This window comes from Amphibalanus amphitrite, unplaced genomic scaffold (assembly GCF_019059575.1).
Source record: "Amphibalanus amphitrite isolate SeventyFive unplaced genomic scaffold, NRLGWU_Aamphi_draft 000244F_arrow, whole genome shotgun sequence".
NCBI lineage: Eukaryota > Metazoa > Arthropoda > Thecostraca > Balanomorpha > Balanidae > Amphibalanus > Amphibalanus amphitrite.
Window position 1 is genome coordinate 164,007 of NW_024881739.1, and position 21,123 is coordinate 185,129.

Genomic DNA, 21,123 nt, shown 5'->3' on the forward strand with positions numbered 1-21,123 from the left:
AAAGACTTGCAGTGAATGTGGAAATAAAATCGCTGTTGCGGATCTGAAGATCCGTAACAGCGTTTTTTTATCGTTGTATCTCTGCGTATACTGGACCCGATTCCCTGCTGTCGCCGACCTAGCGTCAACGATGACCTTGAGTTGCTGCTGTTTCTATCGAGTAGAACCGTTTTAATTTTTATGCCGTCTACTTGTCTTTACCGATTAACTCAGGAAGCTTGCACATTTCCTGATATGGTGCGATGACGATATCATATACCGCTTGTCCTCATATCCTTTTCTTGCGGTGCGTGTTTCGAAACGATTTGACATTAATGAGTCATATAAGAGCTTTAGTTACCTATTTGAGGAAAGCACGTTGCATCAACAGTCAACACATCAATCATTGTATACTTAATGTGATGTGAGCTGTCGCTGATAAATGTTGAACGGGGCACGGAACGGTCTTTTCGTCCGAAATGCCAAAAACTGAACAAACAGAAATTGTAATGCTGAGCATGTTATATGTAAATTCCCAAATGTCTAACGATGGTGAGCGCCATGTGCGCATTGGCCGATGTCACTGGACCTTGCGAGGACGTTCGCACTCTTTGACCCCGCTCCGGCAAATTATTCCTACGACCAAACCTCCACCACTTGACCGAGCCGGTCCAGCGACGATTTCCCGTCCCGGCTGGTTCAGCCGATGACAAATGCACCGCGCCGCTTTTGTATCGAAGCAGTGCGCCGGAAAATGACGCACCCCGCTTCCTGTGCTCACGTGACCGGGTGTGACGGGGTCACGTGATGGCCGACCCGTGTTCCGGCGCGGCGGCTGCTCGCAGGCGGCCGGCGCCCGAGGGCAGACACGAGGCCGGCCGGCCGTTCGGTGGAGAGTATATCACAGGGAGGCGGCCGGCGTCGACTGCTGATTGCTGCCGCGGATGATTTGCACTAACGGGATCGCGCCGCCGCAGATGGTATCATGCGGAATGTTCTGATGGACGGTTGAGTCGGCCGGCACAGATGGAATACGGCGAATTAATTGACATAATTCTGGGTAGAGTATTCAGTTTAAATTGGTGATCGCATCAGGCTCGATTCAGTACGGTCCTTATTGGACCATATGTTCGTTTGAAGTGAGTTTGTAAGTGATCTAACTGCTCGTAACTATCGAGGCTATAGATTCCGGCTACTACTTGTCACACTTATCGCAGAACTGCTCTGGCAATGGTTGGATTTATTTGGCATATTGGGTTCAGGTGAGTGAAACAATTCAATGTTTTATTCCCTTTCTAAGAGTTTTGCTAATGTTGCATTTGATTGAATAGCGGAGAGCATCAATGTTATTTACTAGACATGCATTACGCATTACGCAATCATGCCAAAAGTTCAACAGATATTGTATAATGTCTTCTTATACATGGCCTTGCTTTCTTCCAAAGTAGGAACACTTGAAACTATCGAACTATTTAATGTGTGATAAGTTGATGCTCGTAGCGTTGTACGACTGTCGACGGCAAATTTTTTATCTAGCAAATATGTATTTATAAATTACCACAGGTGTTATAAATAGTAAGCTAAATAGCATGCTGAGAGTGTTTGTCTGCACTCGCTGACACAAAGCGAATGCAGACAAATACATGTATTTTCCAGCCTCGCCATTGTCGCCGTCCCTTCAGGCACAATGAAACAGCGAAACAATTATTCCTGCCTGAGTCGGCGACACTAACTGTTTCAATCGGATGTCATCGCCGCGCAGGTAGCACAATATAGCTTTAGGGTAGGTTGGAACAATAGACCATGCATGTGTTTTCCAGCACAGCTGCTTAACAATAATAATAATAAAAAATACGGGTATAACCCATTACGCCCGTTTCACGCCGGATGTAAGTTATTGTGCACGTGCTTACAGGATGCTATAGATGTTGACACTTTTCCTCACCGACTGGCTTGTTGTTAATCGTAAGATTTACAATGATACTTTTACAATAACATTCTAAAGTTCTAACTGTGACATGCTCACGAATAAGCTGTAAAATGGAAACAAAGAATAAACTTTTGCCATGTAACAAAAGCAAGAAGAGGATAGGAATGCATAGAGGCATACCTATTACCTATATACCTGTTACACATTCTCAACTTCGTACTCTGGTTCTTATATAAGCAACTTTTTTAACTTCTTTCTTACAGTTTCTTGCAGAACTCATGTTTAACCCTCGCCGGCACAGGGAAGCTTGATGCAACCCCCCTCCCCCTAAGGCTTTTCACGAATAACTCGCGTAAAAAGCGGCCGATTGCGACGAAACTTTCAGTACCCTCGCATTGATCAATTTTACACCTACCCTAAAAATTTCATGACCCTGAACTAAATGACCTTTGACCTGTGACCTCTTTTCCGAGACCATGTTTGGCCGGAATCGCGATTCGGCGTATGTCGGCTCGCATTAGCCGCGAGTTTGCAAGCTTTTCGTGGTTTCAAACGCTGTGATTTGATGTTGCTCCCATGCATTAGGGTGGGTATCAAGGTCACCTGAAGGTCAGGTCATTGACCTTTGGTGACCTCGGTTCACTTTCTCGATTTTGACATGTTTCTAAGCTAGTTTTTGGAGCTGCATTCGAATTTAGCAGCCATTTGAACATTTACAAAGTAGTTTTGGTGCCTTCGTAACAAGTTACGAAGCTGTCAGAGGCGGATGACAGGTACTAAAAATACCCGTCACGACCCCTACCGGTTGACCTGACCTGACCTGACCCGACCTGGTCTAAACGCTTAACGACATCATCTCTGATCAAAATTTACACGATATTCGTGATCAGCACCCCGGAAAACCCCTTAGCAGCCACACTACGATTTTCTAACAGGTCCTGATATTCCCGATTTTTGGGTCATTGACCTGACCTGGAAGGTCAACCGATGACCTAGGACCTTAAAATTGGGTACCATTGGCTTCCTCTCGTGACGGGCAACCCGCTGTTTTTTTTTTCCGCGAAGCTCTAGCTCATCAGGGGTCAAACGCGAGGGGCGAGGGGTCGTACTCCCCCCCCCCCAATTGTGCCGTCGAAGGACTCAAAATGGCCTGTGCCGGCGAGGGTTAAACTGACTATGTAGGTCGCTATGACAAAGCGCATGCCCTCGTAGAAACAAGCTCACAAATATGAAATAGTTAGTTAGGGCTAGTCCCATTCTTGCCCAAACTGCTTCTCGGTAATCATGAAAAGATCACTCACTATCCGAAAGATTGTCTAAATACCTAAGCATGTTTTAGATAAGCTGGAATTATTCTTAGAACACTTCAACGGGATCCTACCCACAAAACGTAAACATGTTATGGTTCACCGACAAAAGCGGACTTCTCATGCGATGTCATCTTATAGGTTTGTTCCCTTCTACATGAATATTAAGCTGCAGTGATTAGAGTCGGAAATGACAGCATAGAATCGGACAATGACAGCACTCACATCTTTTCGTATTTCTGCGATCCTATATTTTGAGAATTAAGTAAATACCTACTTTTATTTAATAAACTACGAAGTTACCTGCACGCTTTTAACTCAAATATTTATTGTCTAATTCCGATCTCCTCCACCATTATCCACTAAACTTTCAGTCTTTATTCCTACATAGTGAAATGGCACATGGTTGGTTTGCTTGTTATTTATTGAATGTTCATCATGGATGGCTTATCGATGAGCATTACATTGCGAAATTCATTGTGAGGTGTTCGATAATGGCAAAATATTATAATTAGTGCCGTTTCCAAGTTAGAAAGCAAAATGTTTTAATGTAGCTTTCTAGTCGTCCACTATAGTTACAATGAAATAGGGAGCCCAGCACTCAAGATATGCTAAATACCATAGAATACACATTATATAATAATACTAAATTATCCTTGCCATTAACGTTAGCGCAAAGGCTTTGAGCAATTATAATTTTTGCTCTTTCTCACACACCTGTTACGTGAGAATAAAAATAGTTAGTATTTTATTTAGACACAGGCATTGATGCCGTAGTGAGTTTCTCATTCTTATGCGTTTCAGTCATTCAGCATCAGGGCTTTTTATAGCATCTAGCTCTGCAGGTGCTGCCTGCATTTCCTGTCATACAATTACATCCTAATAAGCACATTGCCCCTGTTCGACTTGTAAAGTCCATTCATCTCACAAGTTCAGGCACCTCCAGTGTGCTGACACAGCAAATCGTCATCATCATTGCCACCGCGCCTTTTAATTCGGCTTCCGGCGTCCCTCAAGGCTGGCTTTTGTCACCGCCGCTCTTCGTCTTGGCCGCATCTCCGGCTGCGAGAGGCGCGCACAATTTAATTGCGCTTTATTCCGTGGCGACATTGCGTCTGGTGCCTCCGATCGCGGGAGATGTTCACACATTAGCCGTAATGACCGGAAGCGGGCTCTCCCGTGCCGGCCACCGGCCCCGTTTTCCTCGCAGAGTTGTGGAGACACCATGTGTCACTTGCTTCCATGCGGTCATGGGAAGACTGTGTCTCCAAGCGGTCATTGGTAGCCGAGGTTATTGACGGTGATTGGTTGTCTTGAACAGACTCGAACTCCTGCAGGATAGAGATGAAAATGTAATATTGCTTCCTCCTTCAGATATTACATTGAATAGTGAAATGCAGATCCCGACTCTTGGTAATAGTGCACAGGAGTAATACAATTGCACTTATTACATGGAAAGAAAAAGAAGTGTGATAACCAAAAGAAAACATGAAGCAATGACTGCCCATTCATTCCTGAGTTGCGAAACACCTGGCAGTCCAATAACACTCATGTGAGGTTCATGTATCTCAGTCTGTGTCCATGGCCGTGGGATTTCGTGGCAGGAGCTGCGGCCAACGAGGCGACTGTGGAAACTTGGGAAACGCTTCCCACCGTGTGGCGCACGGCTCCGGACATTACCGAATTACGGTCCACGGCTGACTGCCTCTGCGGGTGCTGTTCGCCTGTTCACATGCCGGGGTGGTGACAGCACCTCTGTCAGAGGTTTGTGTCAGATTTCGTTGGTTTGTGAACGTCCCCCTCTCCGCATTCACCTCTTCCACAAAAAAGCCGTAGCCGAAATCGCCACGCCATATGTGGAAGGCTTTTGGTGTCAATACATACATACATACATACATACATACATACATACATACATACATACAAAGACCAATGAAGCATGACGTCTACGTTAGCGCACGAGCAAATCGTTAGTTTTTTAGATCGCCCAGGTTTCGCTCTGCATTATAACTTTTCTGCGTTCATTACATTGATGTTTACAATGTAACAGTTAACAGTATTATGACGTCTTTCCACCGGAACCAGCACAGGAGTGATGTACTGGAGTCGGTGCAGGTAAACTCCCGCTGCAATCACGGTCTCCTGCGGTGAGCGTGCGCGCTTCCGGAGCCCGGGGGCGGTGGACTCGTGTGCCGGCCGTGTGTCGACCGGACGCTACCGTGGGAGATTCCCTGAATCACGGCTCACGGCCGGAAACCGCACTGCGCAGCGACCCACGGCGGACCAGGGGAGCGGGGGGGGGGGGGGTTCTGACAAGGAGGAGGGGTGAGGGGGGGGGGTGAGGACTGACCGGGGCAGGGGTGTAAGGAGTCTGGCGAGGAGAGGGCTGTAGAAGGAGGCTGACATGGGAAGGCCTTCCCAGATCTGGGGAAGTCTGATCCCCAATTGCGAGGAGTCTAGAAGTCTAGAGTATAGAACATTGGAGGACATGGACATGGGACATGAGACATTCTAGACATGGGAGGTTCTAGAAGTCTGACTGACGGAGCGACTGCGAGGAGACTGGCAATGGGAGAGCCTAGGAGAAGTCGGACTGGGGAGGGACTGTGAGGAGTCTCATCGGAAGCAATTGTGATAAACCTGACTGAGGGAGGGAACGGTGAGGAGTACGAGCCTGACAAGGACAGTCAAGAGTACGATTTTGATATACGGACACTGAAAAGTCTGGCTGCTTTTGAACTGTGAATGGTCTGACATTTGCATAATCAGTCTGACCACTGCACTGACCAGGTAGTTCTTTGAGGTGTCTTTTGTCCTGCCATGAATTGGAAATTTGATTGATGGTCATAAAGTTTGCTCTTTTGTGTACTTTTTATTCCTAATGCGATTTTTTTTGCCCCTGAAAGACCTAGTTCTAATGACCTGTCATGAGCGATTTCTGAATATGGCATCATTATTTACGATTCACTTTTCACCGTGCCCCCAATCACAGGTCACAGGTGACAACTATCACGGGCGTCGCTCGTCCCTGACCCGTGACCTGACCCGACCTCTGATTACGTTGTCACCGGGCCGCTCACACGAGTCTGATGGGCGGCGCAGGAAGCGAGGTCACGTGCTCCCGGTCGCCGCCGGGCTCTGGTGGCAGGAAGTGGTCACGTGGGCAGCTCGGGTCACCACTGTGTGATGGGGAGTCGCCGCTTTCCCGCGCGCCGCCCCGTCACCAGTTTTTGTCACAAGCGTGCCTCTGAGAAACTGGCCGCTCCGTTCTTGTGGGAGTTGAGCGGGAGCCGAGATCGGGAAATGGGAGGGCGAGGGCCAGGGACATAATTCACCGCAACCGGCCGGTTCCCAGTAATTGGGTAAACGCTGCCAATAGATTGTAATTCGGATCGTAAGTTGGAGAACGCGGCTTTCTCGGCCGGTAGTCGTATTTCAGTGGCCCCAGGCCCACAGGTAGGCAGCTCTGCTATTGACATATGACCCATCAGGTCAGTGCGTGTTATATGGACTCGCTTTGTGTTTATGGCCTACCGGAACTGGTCTAATCATTATATGATAGGTATTAGCTCCATTTTAGATTGATAGGTATGTCCATCATTAACTGCCTTTTCGTGATTTCTCTCTTTCCTTCCCCACGTCATCCACATGTGTATGCCTAAACAGTCGATGCGTTGTGATTCAGCTCGAGACTTGACGTCTTGCATTATTTTCATACAGGTCTGATTATTTACCTGGTAGTCATCGGACATAAACCAACGCATCTGTTAAAATATGGTGACCGAAATAATAACAATATTTTTATATGGGACCAACGCATGTCGCACCACTCTCGACTCGAGGCCCGGGCGCATATGGGCCCCTCGAAGTGCTCTTACGTCCCCAATAAACAAAAAAGCTCTTCAGGCAAAAAAAACTAAATGCACCGGTTCCTCTGAAGTCCCGCGACTTTTACCTAATGCCCCGCACCAACAAGGGAACTGCGATCGGAGTTGGTCTGGCCGCTGTGGGGAGGGGAATTCGTTCGGCCCCGCCCCCACTCGTCACGCCGGCGGCAGATGCGTCACCGGTGTACGTGAGTCGACTCGGGAGGACTCAGTCGACCCCAACTGACCCCGACTGAGGTACGGTCGTACCTGGGAAGACGCACTGTCGTCCCGACCCGCTGTGTTTTGCTGCACGCTGAAAGGCGCCGCCGAAAGGGACCGAGTGGTTTTTGTGGGTAGATACGTCCCCTCTGTCACTCCCGTACGTGTGAGGGCATCGGATGATTTTATATCTCGAAGTGCAATGTGTTTCACGTAGATGATGTAGGAAAATGATGAGCCTGCACCATCGATGTTAGTGTTACCTCGAAGCAAGACCAGGAGGTGTCAATCCCTGAGCATGAGCGAACTGCAGCATGTTATAACCCCACTGGCGGATCCAGGGGGGGGGGCATTAGGGGCATATGCCCCCCCCGACAGGAGCCTGGGGAGGGCATTCAGTACAAGTATGCCCCCCCCGTTCAGACTTACACTTCTTACGCCTATAACGAGGAACTAAATAAAAATGGTTTAGAAAGCCTTCCTAGTAACTACTTTTGTGATCAGAGTCGTTTTAGTCAGCGGCGCGAGAACTTCTTCCAGACTGGGGGGGGGGGGGCTGAACCATAATAGAGATCAACCTAGGGTACCCCCAAATCTAGTTTTCTCACCGGTTTTAGGCCACTTATTTTTCAGACTTTGGTCTTTTCAACAACAACAAAAAAACGAAAAAATGCAAAAAGTGAGGCATTCCGTCTCAGCTGAGTGAAGAAACTACCGTTTTGGCAACCTGGAGTACCTAAAGGTTTTAATCTGTCAAATGAGTTGCCGAGCCAGTGAAAGAGGTGGATTTTTCACTTACATGCTTTCTTCCTATAAGACCCACAACCCCTAATTTGGGAAGGACAAGCTGCCCAACGGTTCCTGGCCTCATGAAAAGTTGTGTGGACCGCCCCCACGGCCGCAGAATTGTGGGGGCAAGCTTCCCCCACTGCCCCCTCCCCCGGTTCCCGCGCCTATGTATGAATCTATGAAATTATGTAGGTAGATTTCCGATTTCGATTCCTCCAGCTGGGGGGGGGGGGGGGCTCAAATACATTACGAGCCCCCCAGCTTTTCGGCTGGGGGGCTCAGCCCCCGCTAGCCCCCCCCCGTCCCGGTTCCCGCGCCACTGGTTTTAGTAACCTCAATTTAGTTGTCATTGCTTTATTTTGTCTAAAAATATGCTGCTTCTTAGTTCTAACCATAGGGGAGTCATGCCGCTTCAACCCTTTTGACCGTATTGTCTAACGATGGCACTCATATTGCGCAAATCATGCAGGAATCGGCCGCCGTCTATGCTTGGGAATAGGGATGGTTAGAATATGATTTACCTGTATGGCCGCAGCCAGTGCAGCGTAACCGGGGGGGGGGGGGGGGGCACAAGGGGCGCGTGCCGCCTCATTAGATGCATGGTGCCCTATGGGCCCGAGAGGCCCTGCAGTGCCAATTGGCCGCTCAGGGTCCAAGCGTGCCTTATTTCGACTGAGATAAGGCCCGCAGGCCTCGTGAGGGCACCTCACAGAGTCACGGGCTCCTGAGTCACATCACACATCACATCACGCATCACACATCTCCATAAGGGCCCCACTCCGGCTTCTGAGGGCCCTGTGCTGGCCTCTGAGTGACCTTGCTGACCTATTAAGCGTCAGCTCTAATTAGGGTCCTGGCCCATACCCGCATGGAACGGCTCCACAGTTCCACACCAGTGTCTCTGAGGGCCCATAACGGCGCCTGTGAGGGCCCAACACCGCCAATCTGAGGGACTAACACCAATATTTCTTAAGGCCCTACATCGGCGGCGGCTCTGAGGGCCCCACACTGGCGCCTCTGAAGGTCTTTCACAGGCGCATCTGACGGCTACCTACCTGCACTCTGTGGGCCCCACACTGGTGACTCTGAGGGCTCCCAGTGACGCCTGAGAGTACCACGCCGGTCTCCAGGATCCCACAGGGCTCCTGAAGGCCTCTGCTGGCCCTTGCTGGTCTCTTGAAGACCCCTTGCCCCCATGCATGTGTCTCTGAGGAGTGAGGACTCCCACAACGATGCCTTTGAAAGTCTTCACCGGCGACTGTGAGGGCACCACACAGACGCGTCTGAGGGCCCTACACCGCCACCTCTGAGACACCAGTGTCTCCTGAGGCCCACATCGGCGACTCTCAGGGTCCCACACCGGCGCCTCTGGGGCCCCACACCAGTGCCTCTGGCAGCCAGCCACCGGTAACTCTGTAGGTCCTACACCGGTGACTCTGAGGGCCCCACCGGCGTCTGAGAGTACCATGCCGATCTCTAAGGATTCCACAGGGCTCCTGAAGACACTTGCCGGCCTGTGAAGGCCCATTGTTGGCATCATACGGCCTGTTACCGGCCTCTGAGGGCCCTTTGTCGGTCTCTGAGAGGTCCTACTGGGTTATTAAGCATTCGCATTTCGCACCAACAACTCCAAGGGCCCCACACACAGCCATGTGAATGGTGTGGGCTTAGCGCCACACCAGTGTCTGAGGCACCACAACGGCGTCCATGTGAGGGCCGCACACCAGCACCTTAGAGGGCCCACACCGGCTCCTTTGTGGTTCCTGCACCAGTGCCTCTGAGGGCCCCACACCACTGCCTCTGGGGAACCCACACCGATACCTTTGATGGTCCCACGCTAGTACCTCTTAAGGTTCCACACCGGCGGCCCTGGGTCGGCTCTATACACCAGTCATTCTGAGGGGCTGAGGGCCCCAACGGCCCCACCAATTTTCGTCGATTTCTGGCGCTGCCCGGGTATTTGTCCCAAAAGCCTCCTCCTCCTGGATCTGCCAATGGGGGTCAGGTGTCCTACCATTTCTGTGTTTTTTTTTTTTTAAGAAAAAAAACTCGTGTCAGGGCTATGACGAAAAATAAGTGGCCTAAATCCGATGAGAAAACAGGATTTGGGGGTACCCTAGGTTTGGCTCCGTGACCTGGTATGCCCCCCCCGCGCTGAACCCCTGGATCCGCCAGTGTATAACCCCTCGACATGCACACATGCTTTGCGGTGCCATCGCACAATATATGCTGCTCCAGGCACATGTGTCGGACCTCATTACCTACAACCATGCAGCATAGTCGTTCTTATGGAGAAACAAGTCACTGCATCACACGCAGCGATGGGAAATGTGACTGCTTGCCGCGCACGTGAGTCATAAACCGACCACTGTGAAGGCGTCTTCGATTCAGAAAGAGTTCGGATTGTTCACTTTATCATCTGGCCCCTTGCACAACACAGGAATAAGTTTTAGTTTTTGAAACTAGGATTTGTTAGCTGCAGGGCACAATTCGCAAATAACTTGTAGGTCTACCTGCCGTCTACGTTTAGTGACCAAGAACCGTCTCACAGTATATAGGTACTTACATACCTTGTGTGCTGACAAAGGCCAAATAAATGATCTTTTTTTGTCAAATAATTCTCTGAATTTGCTTGGATTTGCTTACTCGTAGGTATGCTGCACCTGTCCCTCTGTTTTATTTAGATATTTGTTTGTTTGTTTTATTGGGTTAGGCCCTTTCGGTCCAAATTTCAGAGCCGGGAGGATGATAGGATATAGGGAAAGACATTGGTCTGGGCAGACACCCTAGTGAGTCACCGGGGCTGAGCCCGTCCAGAGGACAGGCCACCCAGCCCCAAGGTAGCTACTCACTGCACCCGGCTACGGGGTGCGCTCCCTCGGGAGCAGCGGTGCCGCTCCAAGGGAGCAGCCTGCATGAGATAAAGTTGCCAGTCCAGCCCGCAGGGGGTTGTGGTGCGGAGAAGGGTTTCTGTATCATGGAAACACGCAATAGCGGCGGAGCACCTTCAATTAAAATGTCAAAATCAAAGGGGGGCACGGTACCCCGGTGCCTTCCCCGTTCCGCCACCTATGGAAACACGGAACGGAGGTTTATTTAGTTAGATCCTTTCGGTCAGATAACTGATAAGACATGCTGTCGAGGAGTGGGTGGGGGCCACCGGGGACGTGAATCATTTGGCAGCAGTTGATGCATCCCTTTGAGACGGGTGTTTCCTGGTGCGTCAGGCCTCCCAGAAGGCAAGACGGCTCAAGGGCCTTCCGGTGGCCACTGACCAGCTTGTGTTGTACTTACGTGTTGTAGACTAAAGACTGAAGAGCCGTGCAGAGGGTTTGTGGACGTACAGCAGCTTACAGCGTCACCTATAGCAGTTGTGCGGTACTACAGTTTTGTTGACGCTTATAGATGTCAGCAGCAAAACCAAATCAAAACAATGGAGAGGCGTTGTTTCTTCTGAACTGTTTTCTAAGCCCTCTTAAAACGTATTGTTTAGGTACTTTTCTCAGCGCTGAGCTCAATGAGAAGAGCATCACGATACGAGCAACAAGAGCATAATGTTATCATGATTCGTGATGATGACCTATCTCAATGTGTGATAATTTCAAAGCAAATGGAACTCGTATGATGCACTTTTGTCCAGCATAGGTATACATTGTGTGATTTGTCTCTTTTTACTTCTTATATGCAGGCATTTGCACTTGAATGAAATCTTCAATCTATTTTTCATTTTGTTTCGTTTCAAATAATAAAACTGCAGTAGATTAGTGCCATTTCGATTTTCAACGGCGTGTTTCACGTGTTTTGGCTACAAATCTGACGCATATGACCGCGTGGTTGCTGACCGCGCTTGTCTTTATTTCAGCTTTATTTTTTAGGTTTGTTGCTGTGTCAGAATTGATTTACTGTCTTTTAGTATTCCACTTCATTTTTTGGATGAATGTTAACCGTTAATGATGCATGATAGACTTCCCACCGTCTACTGTTCTGTAACTAATGAGCATTCAATTTCAATGACCTACAGAATCGGATTTCATTACGATTTTCGCCCACCGCTGCAAACAAAACTTGAACTGTCCATTCGCTCCAGCAATGATTAAATCGAGCTATAATTTATTATTTAAGACATTTATTTTCCACCTTTAACTTCTTGAAAGTGTTTCAAACATTAGTTTGTTGTTAAACATGTTTCCAGAAAGTTCATCAAGTCTAAACCGTGCTGGCCTGGTGTGTTTTGCTACGAGACTAATTTAAGTTTTTATTTTTCAGTTTTGCTTGGGAAGATGGATACCCCCAGCAAGAAAAAGAAGAAGTCTGTGGCAGATGCTCAGCATGAGGGCAACTTCAAGCTGGAACCTTCCTCTGAGCCAGCGAAGCTGGACTCTTCACAGTGGCCTCTACTCTTGAAGGTTAGTTATTCAAGTCAACTTTTCTGTGCCTCTGTGGTATTGAGCACAGGCTCCCATATCATATTGCTCTTTTATTATGACAGCACAACTCTGCCAGGCCCATATTGTAACACCTTGCCCAGCACTCGCTGCGGCCTGCGGGCCTGCTGGCCATTAGGCTGCTACAGCTCCCATCCCAGCCAGTCTGCAAAGTAAGGCAATTTCGACGAGATTTTGTCAGTGCGGGCTTGTTTTTCTGGTGCAGATTTGGTGCGGTACCAGTCGGGCGCACTGTGGTATCTCCGATTCATTTATGGAGACGTTTCTATTATTGGAAACGTTTCCAATTTTGACTACTCTTCTGTTCCAAAAATGGAAACGCTCGTTCCATAAATAGAAACGCTAACATCTCCGCACATATTTTCTTGCCAAGGGTGGCTGGATTCGATGTATAACAACTGTTTCGCGTAAAACAAGCTCAGATACACCAAAAGCACTTGTCTTCTTGCATGGAAAGCTGTCGTATGCATTAAAATTCACGTCTTAAAAATGCTCCTGAATCGTATCCATTTATGGAGACTTAGTTTCCAAAAATGGAAACGCCGATGTTCCAAAAATAGAAACGCTGAAGTTCAAATGTGTGCAAACTTAGCTTAAATGTGTTTTTAAAATTCACATGCAACTAAAAATTTGATGTTTTGGGACTGGTTTAGCATCTCGGCTCTCGGCAGTTACCTTGGACGTCGGGTTCGATAATAATACCTTACGCGCCGCAACTTGAGCACATCCAAAAGTCAACTAAAACTAAGATTTCCCAGAAACTACTGGACAGATGTGGTCCAAAGTGGGCAATACATAAAGCGTAGATATCATTTCAATATATAAAATTAATATAAATGTTACACATGAGCTAGAATGAATAAATTCATCGTCAGAATACAACGGTATTTGGTGTGACGACGGTGCAGACCTTATTTCCATCCTGCTTTTTACGTATTTGCACGGAGATTTACGTTGATCCGAGCCTACGATCATATTCAGCACATTTGAAATATCATAAAATGCCCACTTAAGTCTCCAAATAGGGCTTTGCAACAACTTTCATGCGATTTAATCAAAGATTGACGACCACCAGGCCGCTGGTACACCGGAAAACGCAGCGTGAAAATGAATGAAAAACTGAAGTTCCCGGTGATGCGGTTGTTCCAATCAATGGGTCAGTCTTTCAGTAGTCTGTTAAAAACGTTATTTTTTGTTCAAAACATTCAAAAATGTTATTATTTTCGATTAGAAAAACGTGTGAATTTTTTATCACATCAACATGTTATAAGCATCGCCTCGTTCGTCAACTTCCGGTTTTCTGATCGGAAAGTCGGAGAACATGAACATAAACTAGAATGCTGGCTGTCGATTGGTGGCATCCTGCACATGCCAAATTGCACCAATCAATGCCCAGTTTGCTTTAAAGGTAGCGATGCACACAGCGTCTCCATTTATGGAACAGATCGTTTCTATTTTTGGAAACGGCGTATCCATTTTTGGAACATTGTTCCAAAAATGGAAACGTTTCCATAAATGGATCAGAAATACCACAGTGTGCCCGACTGGTACAGTGCAGATTTTGGCTTGGTGCAGTGTGGATGTGATGTGTGGTGTGAAATTGGCTTAGCGATGGACATCACAGACGAGACAGTTGAGGAAAATCGAAGGAAAAACATTTTTGGAGCTCCGACGTCGTGCTGTCTAATTGATAATTTAGTGTGCTGTGTTCAGAACGGATTATGCCAGCACTGGCGGTCCCATAATATCAGGCCGCAAGTTTGCACCGTTACAACACGAAACGCACTGCTCGGCTCCGCGAGGCGCCGGCCGTAGAGTGAGAAAGATGAGCAGGGCGATGGGGGGGGGGGGAGGGGGGGGGGAGTCGAGTGTGCGCGGCCAATGACAAGGGCTAGTTCACTGTTCCATCGCTTCAAGAATTTGAATGCAAACGATTTATCGTGTATGTGTGTTCGACCCAGCTAATAAGTTGCATTGAAAGAATCTGAGGTTGCATTTTGCAGTATTTGTAAACGAGGTGCGCTCGGCTCATGTCAGTGAGAGTTTGGCGTTGTCGCTCGGTGGTAGGTAGGGCAAGATGCTCATGGCTGATGGCAGGCCTTGAGGACCACCTCATTGCCGCGGCTAAGTAGTCAAATCCGCTGTGAATGACTTGCCGATCAGATTTGTTGTACGATACAGCTGTTGACCCAATGAAAGACGCAAAAATGCATGCATGAGATGATCCCACATTTAGCCGTTCATAATCATCTTTATTTTTTTTTATAACTGGGTATATGTTGTCAAGCCGTTTAGCTAAATGTCAGTGTTGCCACCATTGGGGCAACCATAGTACATCGTTCGTACAATAATCACCCTTCGAGGAATCGCCAGGGGCAGGTGCTGGATATAGTTCTTGTATTGGCGTGACATGTTTTTTGTTTGAATCGTGTGGTGCGTGTTTCTCGTTTTGTTTCCATACTTCTGAGAGGGCGGGCTTGCGGCTCATATTACTAATTGGGGTCAGTGCGGATGTAAACTGCTCATTTTTGGGTTCGGTGCGGTTTTTTATACTCTTATTCGGCTTTGGTGCGGATTTTCCGTGTCTTTCTGAAGGGTTGATGCGGATTTTGAACTTGGGCCGGTGCGCCTCGTCGACCTACGAGCCATACTTTGCAGTATGGCATCCCAGTCTTGGCAACAGGCAAGGGGCCCCACTTCACTTACTCCTCATAGGGTCAGGTCATGTGACCCATTGCTCTAGGTCATCCTGTGTGGGTCACTGGCCAATAAACTGCCATTAGCAAGTAGCCCACATGGTCGACAGCCAGGGACACCGGATAGCATGCGGCGATTGGTGGGTGACAGTCACCAACAGACAACAGATAAGAACCCACTAGGTACATTTGATTGTATTTTTCATGTCATTTTTGCAAATGATAAGTGGAACAACAACTTCGAAGTTTGCAGTGAGCATTAACTGGTAATTATTTTTGTGAGATCGTTCGCAGATCGTTCACCTCATGTTCACTAATGTCGAATAAATGTTATGGATGAACCGCTTGCAAAAATGGTTTGTTATGATAACAATAGAACTTGATTAAAACAATCAATCTCAGACACTCCATTGTGGAACTCCATTGTGATAATAATTTGGGGATTTTTTTTTTAATGAAATGGTTTTGCTGGCCATCCGACATCCCCGAGTTCTAACCGTCAAGGCTAATGCCGACCTAGCTTAGATGACTTGCCGGACTACCTATTTGATGGTCATATTTCATTGGACTGGCGCCGTCACATTTCAAGTCCTAAACCCCAGGAGTGGTGTTGACCCCACTTCTCATAATTCTGGTCGAAGTATGAGTGGCAGGGGAACAGCATAGGCTTGTCGCGGATAAGAAATGTGGAGCAATCGTCTAGTATTAAATCAAGAAAATGATGTCGGCTATCTTTGAAGGCTCTAGCAGAGAACGTCTTAGATGCCTGGCTCAAGATGGGAGCTCTGGATAAGCGTTCATCTTTGGTTCAACTGATCAGAAGGTCGTTACAAAGTCGGTAATCAGTGCTGTTTTTGTGTCGCAGAACTTTGACAAGCTGAACGTGCGCACGAACCACTACACGCCTCTGCCGGAGGGTCACTCGCCGCTGCGCCGGCCGCTGGCCGAGCACCTGAAGGCCGGCTTCATCAACCTGGACAAGCCGTCCAACCCGAGCTCACACGAGGTGGTCGCCTGGGTGAAGCGGATCCTCCGCGTGCAGAAGACGGGCCACTCGGGCACACTCGACCCCAAGGTTACCGGTGAGTGCGGTCAGAGGGAAAGAGGGTGGGATTTCGGTGAACGGCATAGTTCAGTCCTTGTTTCAGTAAGCTGATGGCATTATGGTTTCATTAATTACATCAGTGATGCTTATCTTGATTCTTATCTTACGTCTGATACTGCTCAGAAGTTTCTTGATTATCCGTTTATTGGACGTTTGTGGGATCATGTGCTTGATTATTCTTTTCCGTGCTGTTTGTGATTCTGCATTGCATTTGGCTGATTGTGTTCAATGTTTTTCCCAGGTTGTCTGATTGTCTGTATCGAGCGTGCCACCCGTCTGGTGAAGTCGCAGCAGAGCGCCGGAAAGGAGTACGTCTGCATCTTCCGGCTACACTCCATGGTCGATAATGTACAAAAGGTGAGCGAGCACATTTTACCATGGACTGGATCAGTATCGGTTCATATCATCATAACGGCGGCATAAGATAACACCCCTGCAGCACAGTCTCACGCCCGGCCTCCCTTTTGACTTCTCGTTGTTGCGCCCGCAGGTGACGCAGTGTCTGGAGCGGCTCAAGGGCGCCCTCTTCCAGCGTCCGCCGCTGATATCTGCCGTAAAACGTCAGCTGCGCGTGCGCACAGTGTACGACAGCAAACTGATCGAGTACGACCCAGAGAGCCAGATGGGTGAGTGGAGGGGCACACAGCCGAGGATGGTGATTGTACGAGTGCGTTGCCTTGCCGCAGAGATCGTTGGGGTTCAACGTACCGCCGACTCGTAATATTTTGCAGTTATTAATCAGGGTCCTCGTTTCGCCGTCCTTGTCTAATTTGCAAGATTGTGTGTACTCTTTATCCAGCCTCCGAACAAGTTTAGTGGTTCTAATGTAATGCAGCAGTATCTGAAGATGTAAGTTCTACAAACTCTCAGTCCGGTCCCGACCTCGATATGAAAGTGCGTTGCTCCAGCGATCACACCTTATCGAAAATGCCGTGTCTTCCTGGTTTTGATGGTGAATCATTTTAACCACAAACAAACTAGTCACGCAGAATATCCGACCTTCGTCTCATACGGTCCACACGCCGCTAACCTCGTCTCTTCTCCCGTCTACAGGTATTTTCTGGGTGTCGTGCGAGGCGGGCACCTACATCCGCACCATGTGCGTTCACCTGGGCCTGTACCTGGGAGTCGGCGGTCAGATGCAGGAGCTGCGCCGAGTACGGTCCGGTGAGTGACGCCGCCAACACGGAGAGGGGGGGGGGGGCTTAGACGACGGGGTATCGTGGGTAGATGGCGCCACCGATGTGGGTAGACGGTGGAATCTGCGTAGATGTTTTTAATTGTGCTGTAAGCGAATGACTGGTTATCATATTCTATAAAATATGACTGGATATTTTAGAGCTGCCAAGTTTGATGACTTGTCAGTCGTCTGCTCAAGTACACACTGTTTCGCGAACACGAGTGTTTTTTATCTGAAGCTCGTCGTCTGCTTAGACCGTGCAGTTCCGGTCGCTCGTCGCGACCCGACCCCTCTCCCGCCGTCCTCCCGCTGACCTCGTGCCCCCCACCCCCCCACCCGCCGCAGGTATTCAGAGCGAGAAGGAGGGCATGTACACGATGCACGACATCCTGGACGCCCAGTGGCTGTACGACAACCACAAGGACGAGTCGTACCTGCGCCGGGTCGTACAGCCCATGGAGGCGCTGCTCACCTCACACAAACGCATCATCATGAAGGACAGCGCCGTGAGTACGACTGTCCTCAACGACCGGCTTGTTCCGGCCGGTAGAGGGAGGAGTGTGGGTCATTTGATCGTCTTTATGTGTGCGGTGTACTCTGAATCAAACAGCAAAGCTGCTATGCTGATGGTGATCAAGTGGCTTAGTAGTGCTGTAGAGACGGTACAGCAACTGCTTTTTTATGCGTTTTATATGCTATCGTTTCCCTTTCTAAGAGGTCTTAATATGTTACGAGCTGCCGATAAACGGCTGTTAGATTACGCCAGTGAGTTTCTACTCGATATGCATTCTCCAATGCCCGTCACTACCCCTGACCCCGCCGCTAACCTCCCGGCCGTCGTCGTCGTTCAGGTGAACGCCGTCTGTTACGGCGCCAAGGTGATGCTGCCTGGAGTGCTGAGATACGAGGACGGCATTGAAATAAACGAGCAGATCGTCATCGTCACCACCAAGGGAGAGGCCATCGCGTTAGGTGAGTGGGCTCGGAGTCCCCGAGTCTCCGGAGTATCTGGACTCTCGGAGAGTCCGAGGAGAGTCAGACAGTCCCTCCAAGGCCCAGGAGCGGTCTGGGTACTCTTGAGAGGGTACTCTTCTGAGGTGTTCTGTGACTGCTAGCTGGTCTGAGTTTTACAGGGTTTATGATTGATCAGCGATAGGTTCCGTGCTACCCGGGAGTGATCTGTAGTCTGAGTGGACGTGCGTAATGTCTGTGGTAGACTTATCTGCCGGATGCATGGGTCCCTGGGGCGTCTTGTAGTGAATGAAGCTGCTAGATGTCGTTGGTGGCGTATCCAACATTGAAAAGTTAGGCGATTCCCCAGCGGATGTGGGATATTTGAGTGTAATTGGACTACAATTATCCCTAAATATAAGTATGTTCTGTCATGTTCATTCTTCCCTGAGATGAGATTTATATGCGATGTTACGATGTTTGCTGACCGTTATTTCCTGTTGCAGCGATCGCGCTGATGACCACCGCGACCATGGCGTCGTGCGACCACGGTGTGTGCGCCAAACTGAAACGGGTCATCATGGAGCGGGACACCTACCCGCGCAAGTGGGGCCTCGGACCGAAGGTGAGCGACTGAGCGAGGGCAGCAGCCACACTGCTCCCCGGGTAGCGGACATATCCTGACGGTCTTTCTTTTTTATCCGCGGAGATTTTCAACTTGTAAGGATTGTTTTAGTCGTGCATCGCCATTTTTGTTAGTTTTTGATAACATGTAAATTTAATTTGAAAATGGCTGAGTGGTGGAAAGTAAGGGTCCCAACTTTGCCAATCAACATGACAGCAAATCTATTAGGGTCGTCCTCTCATGTCATTTGCAGCGCAAAATGTTTTTCTTAGCGGAACTTTGTGCCACGTTCTGACCCATAATATGGAAAAAGCCGTGCTATGACCCGTCGACGCCATTTCCCTCAGGCCACATTGAAGAAGGAGATGATCAAGAAGGGCCTGCTGGACAAACACGGCAAGCCCACGGACAAGACGCCCAAGGACTGGGCCGTCAGCTACGAGGACTACAACGTTAAGAAGGAGACTCCCGTCGCGGAGGTGGAAGATGCGCCCGCGCCACAGAAGAAGGTAAGAGTTTGGTGTCGTGAAAAACGGCTGTCGTGCGAGTGTCGCACCAACTCGTGAAAGAGTTCATTATTCGCCATCCGTTTTCTGTTCAGCTTCTCTGCTTTCTACGTCGGGTTTCAAGTTAACACTTTCTAGAACTTTTTACGCAGCCCGTTTACACAAATGTGTGCATGAAGGCCTATACCCGTATCAGTCTTGGGCGTAAATTGACCTTTGCAGTCGGCGCGCCCAAATACCACAATAAACAAACCCGCATCAGTCTATTTATCTTGATTTAGTCGCGTCAGTGCAATCGCTAAGTTTGGCAGTGACCAGGGCACCTGCTAACTTGTGTTACCACGGCATTGATCTGACTGCTCTGTCCTATCGCAGAGGAAAGCGTCGGAGAGTGACGCCGACATGGACACCTCCGTAAAGCAGGAGCCCTCAGACGATGTGGAGGTAAAGAAAGAAAAGAAAAAGAAGAAGAAGCACAAGAAAGACCACGAAGAGAGCGAGCTCAACGGATCTCAGGCTGAGGTAAGTTCGGATATTGAATGTACTAGTTGAGCTCAAAGACCAAAGTAAATGTTTTTCACTGTCTCCCTGCGGTGTCGGTTAGGTATCTTTTGTCTGCGTGTGTCTATCTATCGATGTCCCTTCCTATTCCATACCTAATCTTTCAACAGCGACACCTTGGCTAATTTGACGTATTGGATTATTTTGGGTCAGTGGATCAGCATATTCGATTCTGCTTTTCAGGCTGCTTCCGAGGAAACCGGAGAAAAGAAAAAGAAGAAAAAGAAAAAGGACAAAAAGAGGGAGGAGGACGAGTGAGGGTGTCTCAGTGACTGTCCGGGTTGTTTTTCCGCAGTGTGCATATGTGGAACTATGTCGGGAACAGGGAACGGATTCCTGTGCCTCGGGCGGCTAGCGCCGGGTCATTTTTAGACATTTTTATGACCAGAATGTCAGGATTATCGGGCGGGTGGATTGCCACCCCGCTCACCGTTGCCGCTACTGCCGACTGAGCTGAGAGCAAGTGAGATGCGCCTGCGTTCCGTTGCCCGAGCGGGCTGTAAGAGAGCTACCCGAACTCCGGGGCGACGGGCCGGCCGGCGCGGCGTCTGCCATCGCCACACGAAAATAAAGCGTCATCTTCATACTGAGCGAACTGTTTGTGGGCAAAGTAGAGGAGATGGGATACTGGACGAATGGGGTGCGATTTTTAGTACAGCCCAGGTATCATCTGTCTATGTACACTGGTACTGGTCGGCCGTCGTCTCTCGTTTCCGGGTGAGAATGTTGACTGCTGAGTGCAGCCTTCGTATTAATTTTCGGTCACGTGTTAGCTGGCCACAAAAGTCATTCATTCGTTATCCTACGTGTTCGTCTCCATGAACAGAATAAGCTGTATTTAGAACACACAAGCATGAAAAAAGTGGGGCAGGGGGTGATTGTTTAGGCCAGATAGTCGCTGAAAAGGTCCGTAGTTGCAGCACCTCCAAAGCGGTTGCGTTTTTACCTACACGTGTTTGGT

At 48.8% G+C, this 21,123-nt stretch overlaps 1 protein-coding gene across 5 annotated transcripts; it reads left to right on the top strand.

The window, feature by feature from the left end:
- Positions 1-11,856: 11,856 nt before the first annotated feature.
- LOC122386220 (H/ACA ribonucleoprotein complex subunit 4-like) lies at positions 11,857-20,752 on the top strand. 5 transcript variants are annotated; one of them, XM_043375211.1, is made up of 12 exons: positions 11,857-11,968; positions 12,360-12,499; positions 16,100-16,316; positions 16,581-16,696; positions 16,830-16,965; positions 17,393-17,506; positions 17,865-18,025; positions 18,371-18,491; positions 18,977-19,095; positions 19,443-19,604; positions 19,977-20,123; positions 20,346-20,752. In XM_043375211.1, exons 2-12 carry the CDS (start codon positions 12,374-12,376, stop codon positions 20,418-20,420), a joined length of 1,494 nt encoding a protein of 497 aa, XP_043231146.1. In that variant the 5' UTR covers positions 11,857-11,968; positions 12,360-12,373; the 3' UTR covers positions 20,421-20,752. The 5 variants fall into 5 exon arrangements, with proteins under 5 accessions (XP_043231146.1, XP_043231145.1, XP_043231147.1 ...); XM_043375210.1 differs by lacking the exon at positions 11,857-11,968 and adding an exon at positions 11,973-12,005; XM_043375212.1 differs by lacking the exon at positions 11,857-11,968 and adding an exon at positions 11,973-11,997.
- The last annotated feature ends 371 nt before the right edge of the window (positions 20,753-21,123 follow it).

What these genes read in the sequence shown, in the direction of transcription:
- LOC122386220 (XM_043375211.1), top strand. Translation starts at nt 12,374, where the DNA reads ATGGATACCCCCAGCAAGAAAAAGAAGAAGTCTGTGGCAGATGCTCAG. An exon ending in CGACCCAGAGAGCCAGATGG is followed by an intron (nt 16,966 to 17,392) that starts GTGAGTGGAGGG and finishes TCCCGTCTACAG; the next exon opens with GTATTTTCTGGGTGTCGTGC. An exon ending in TCATCATGAAGGACAGCGCC is followed by an intron (nt 18,026 to 18,370) that starts GTGAGTACGACT and finishes GTCGTCGTTCAG; the next exon opens with GTGAACGCCGTCTGTTACGG.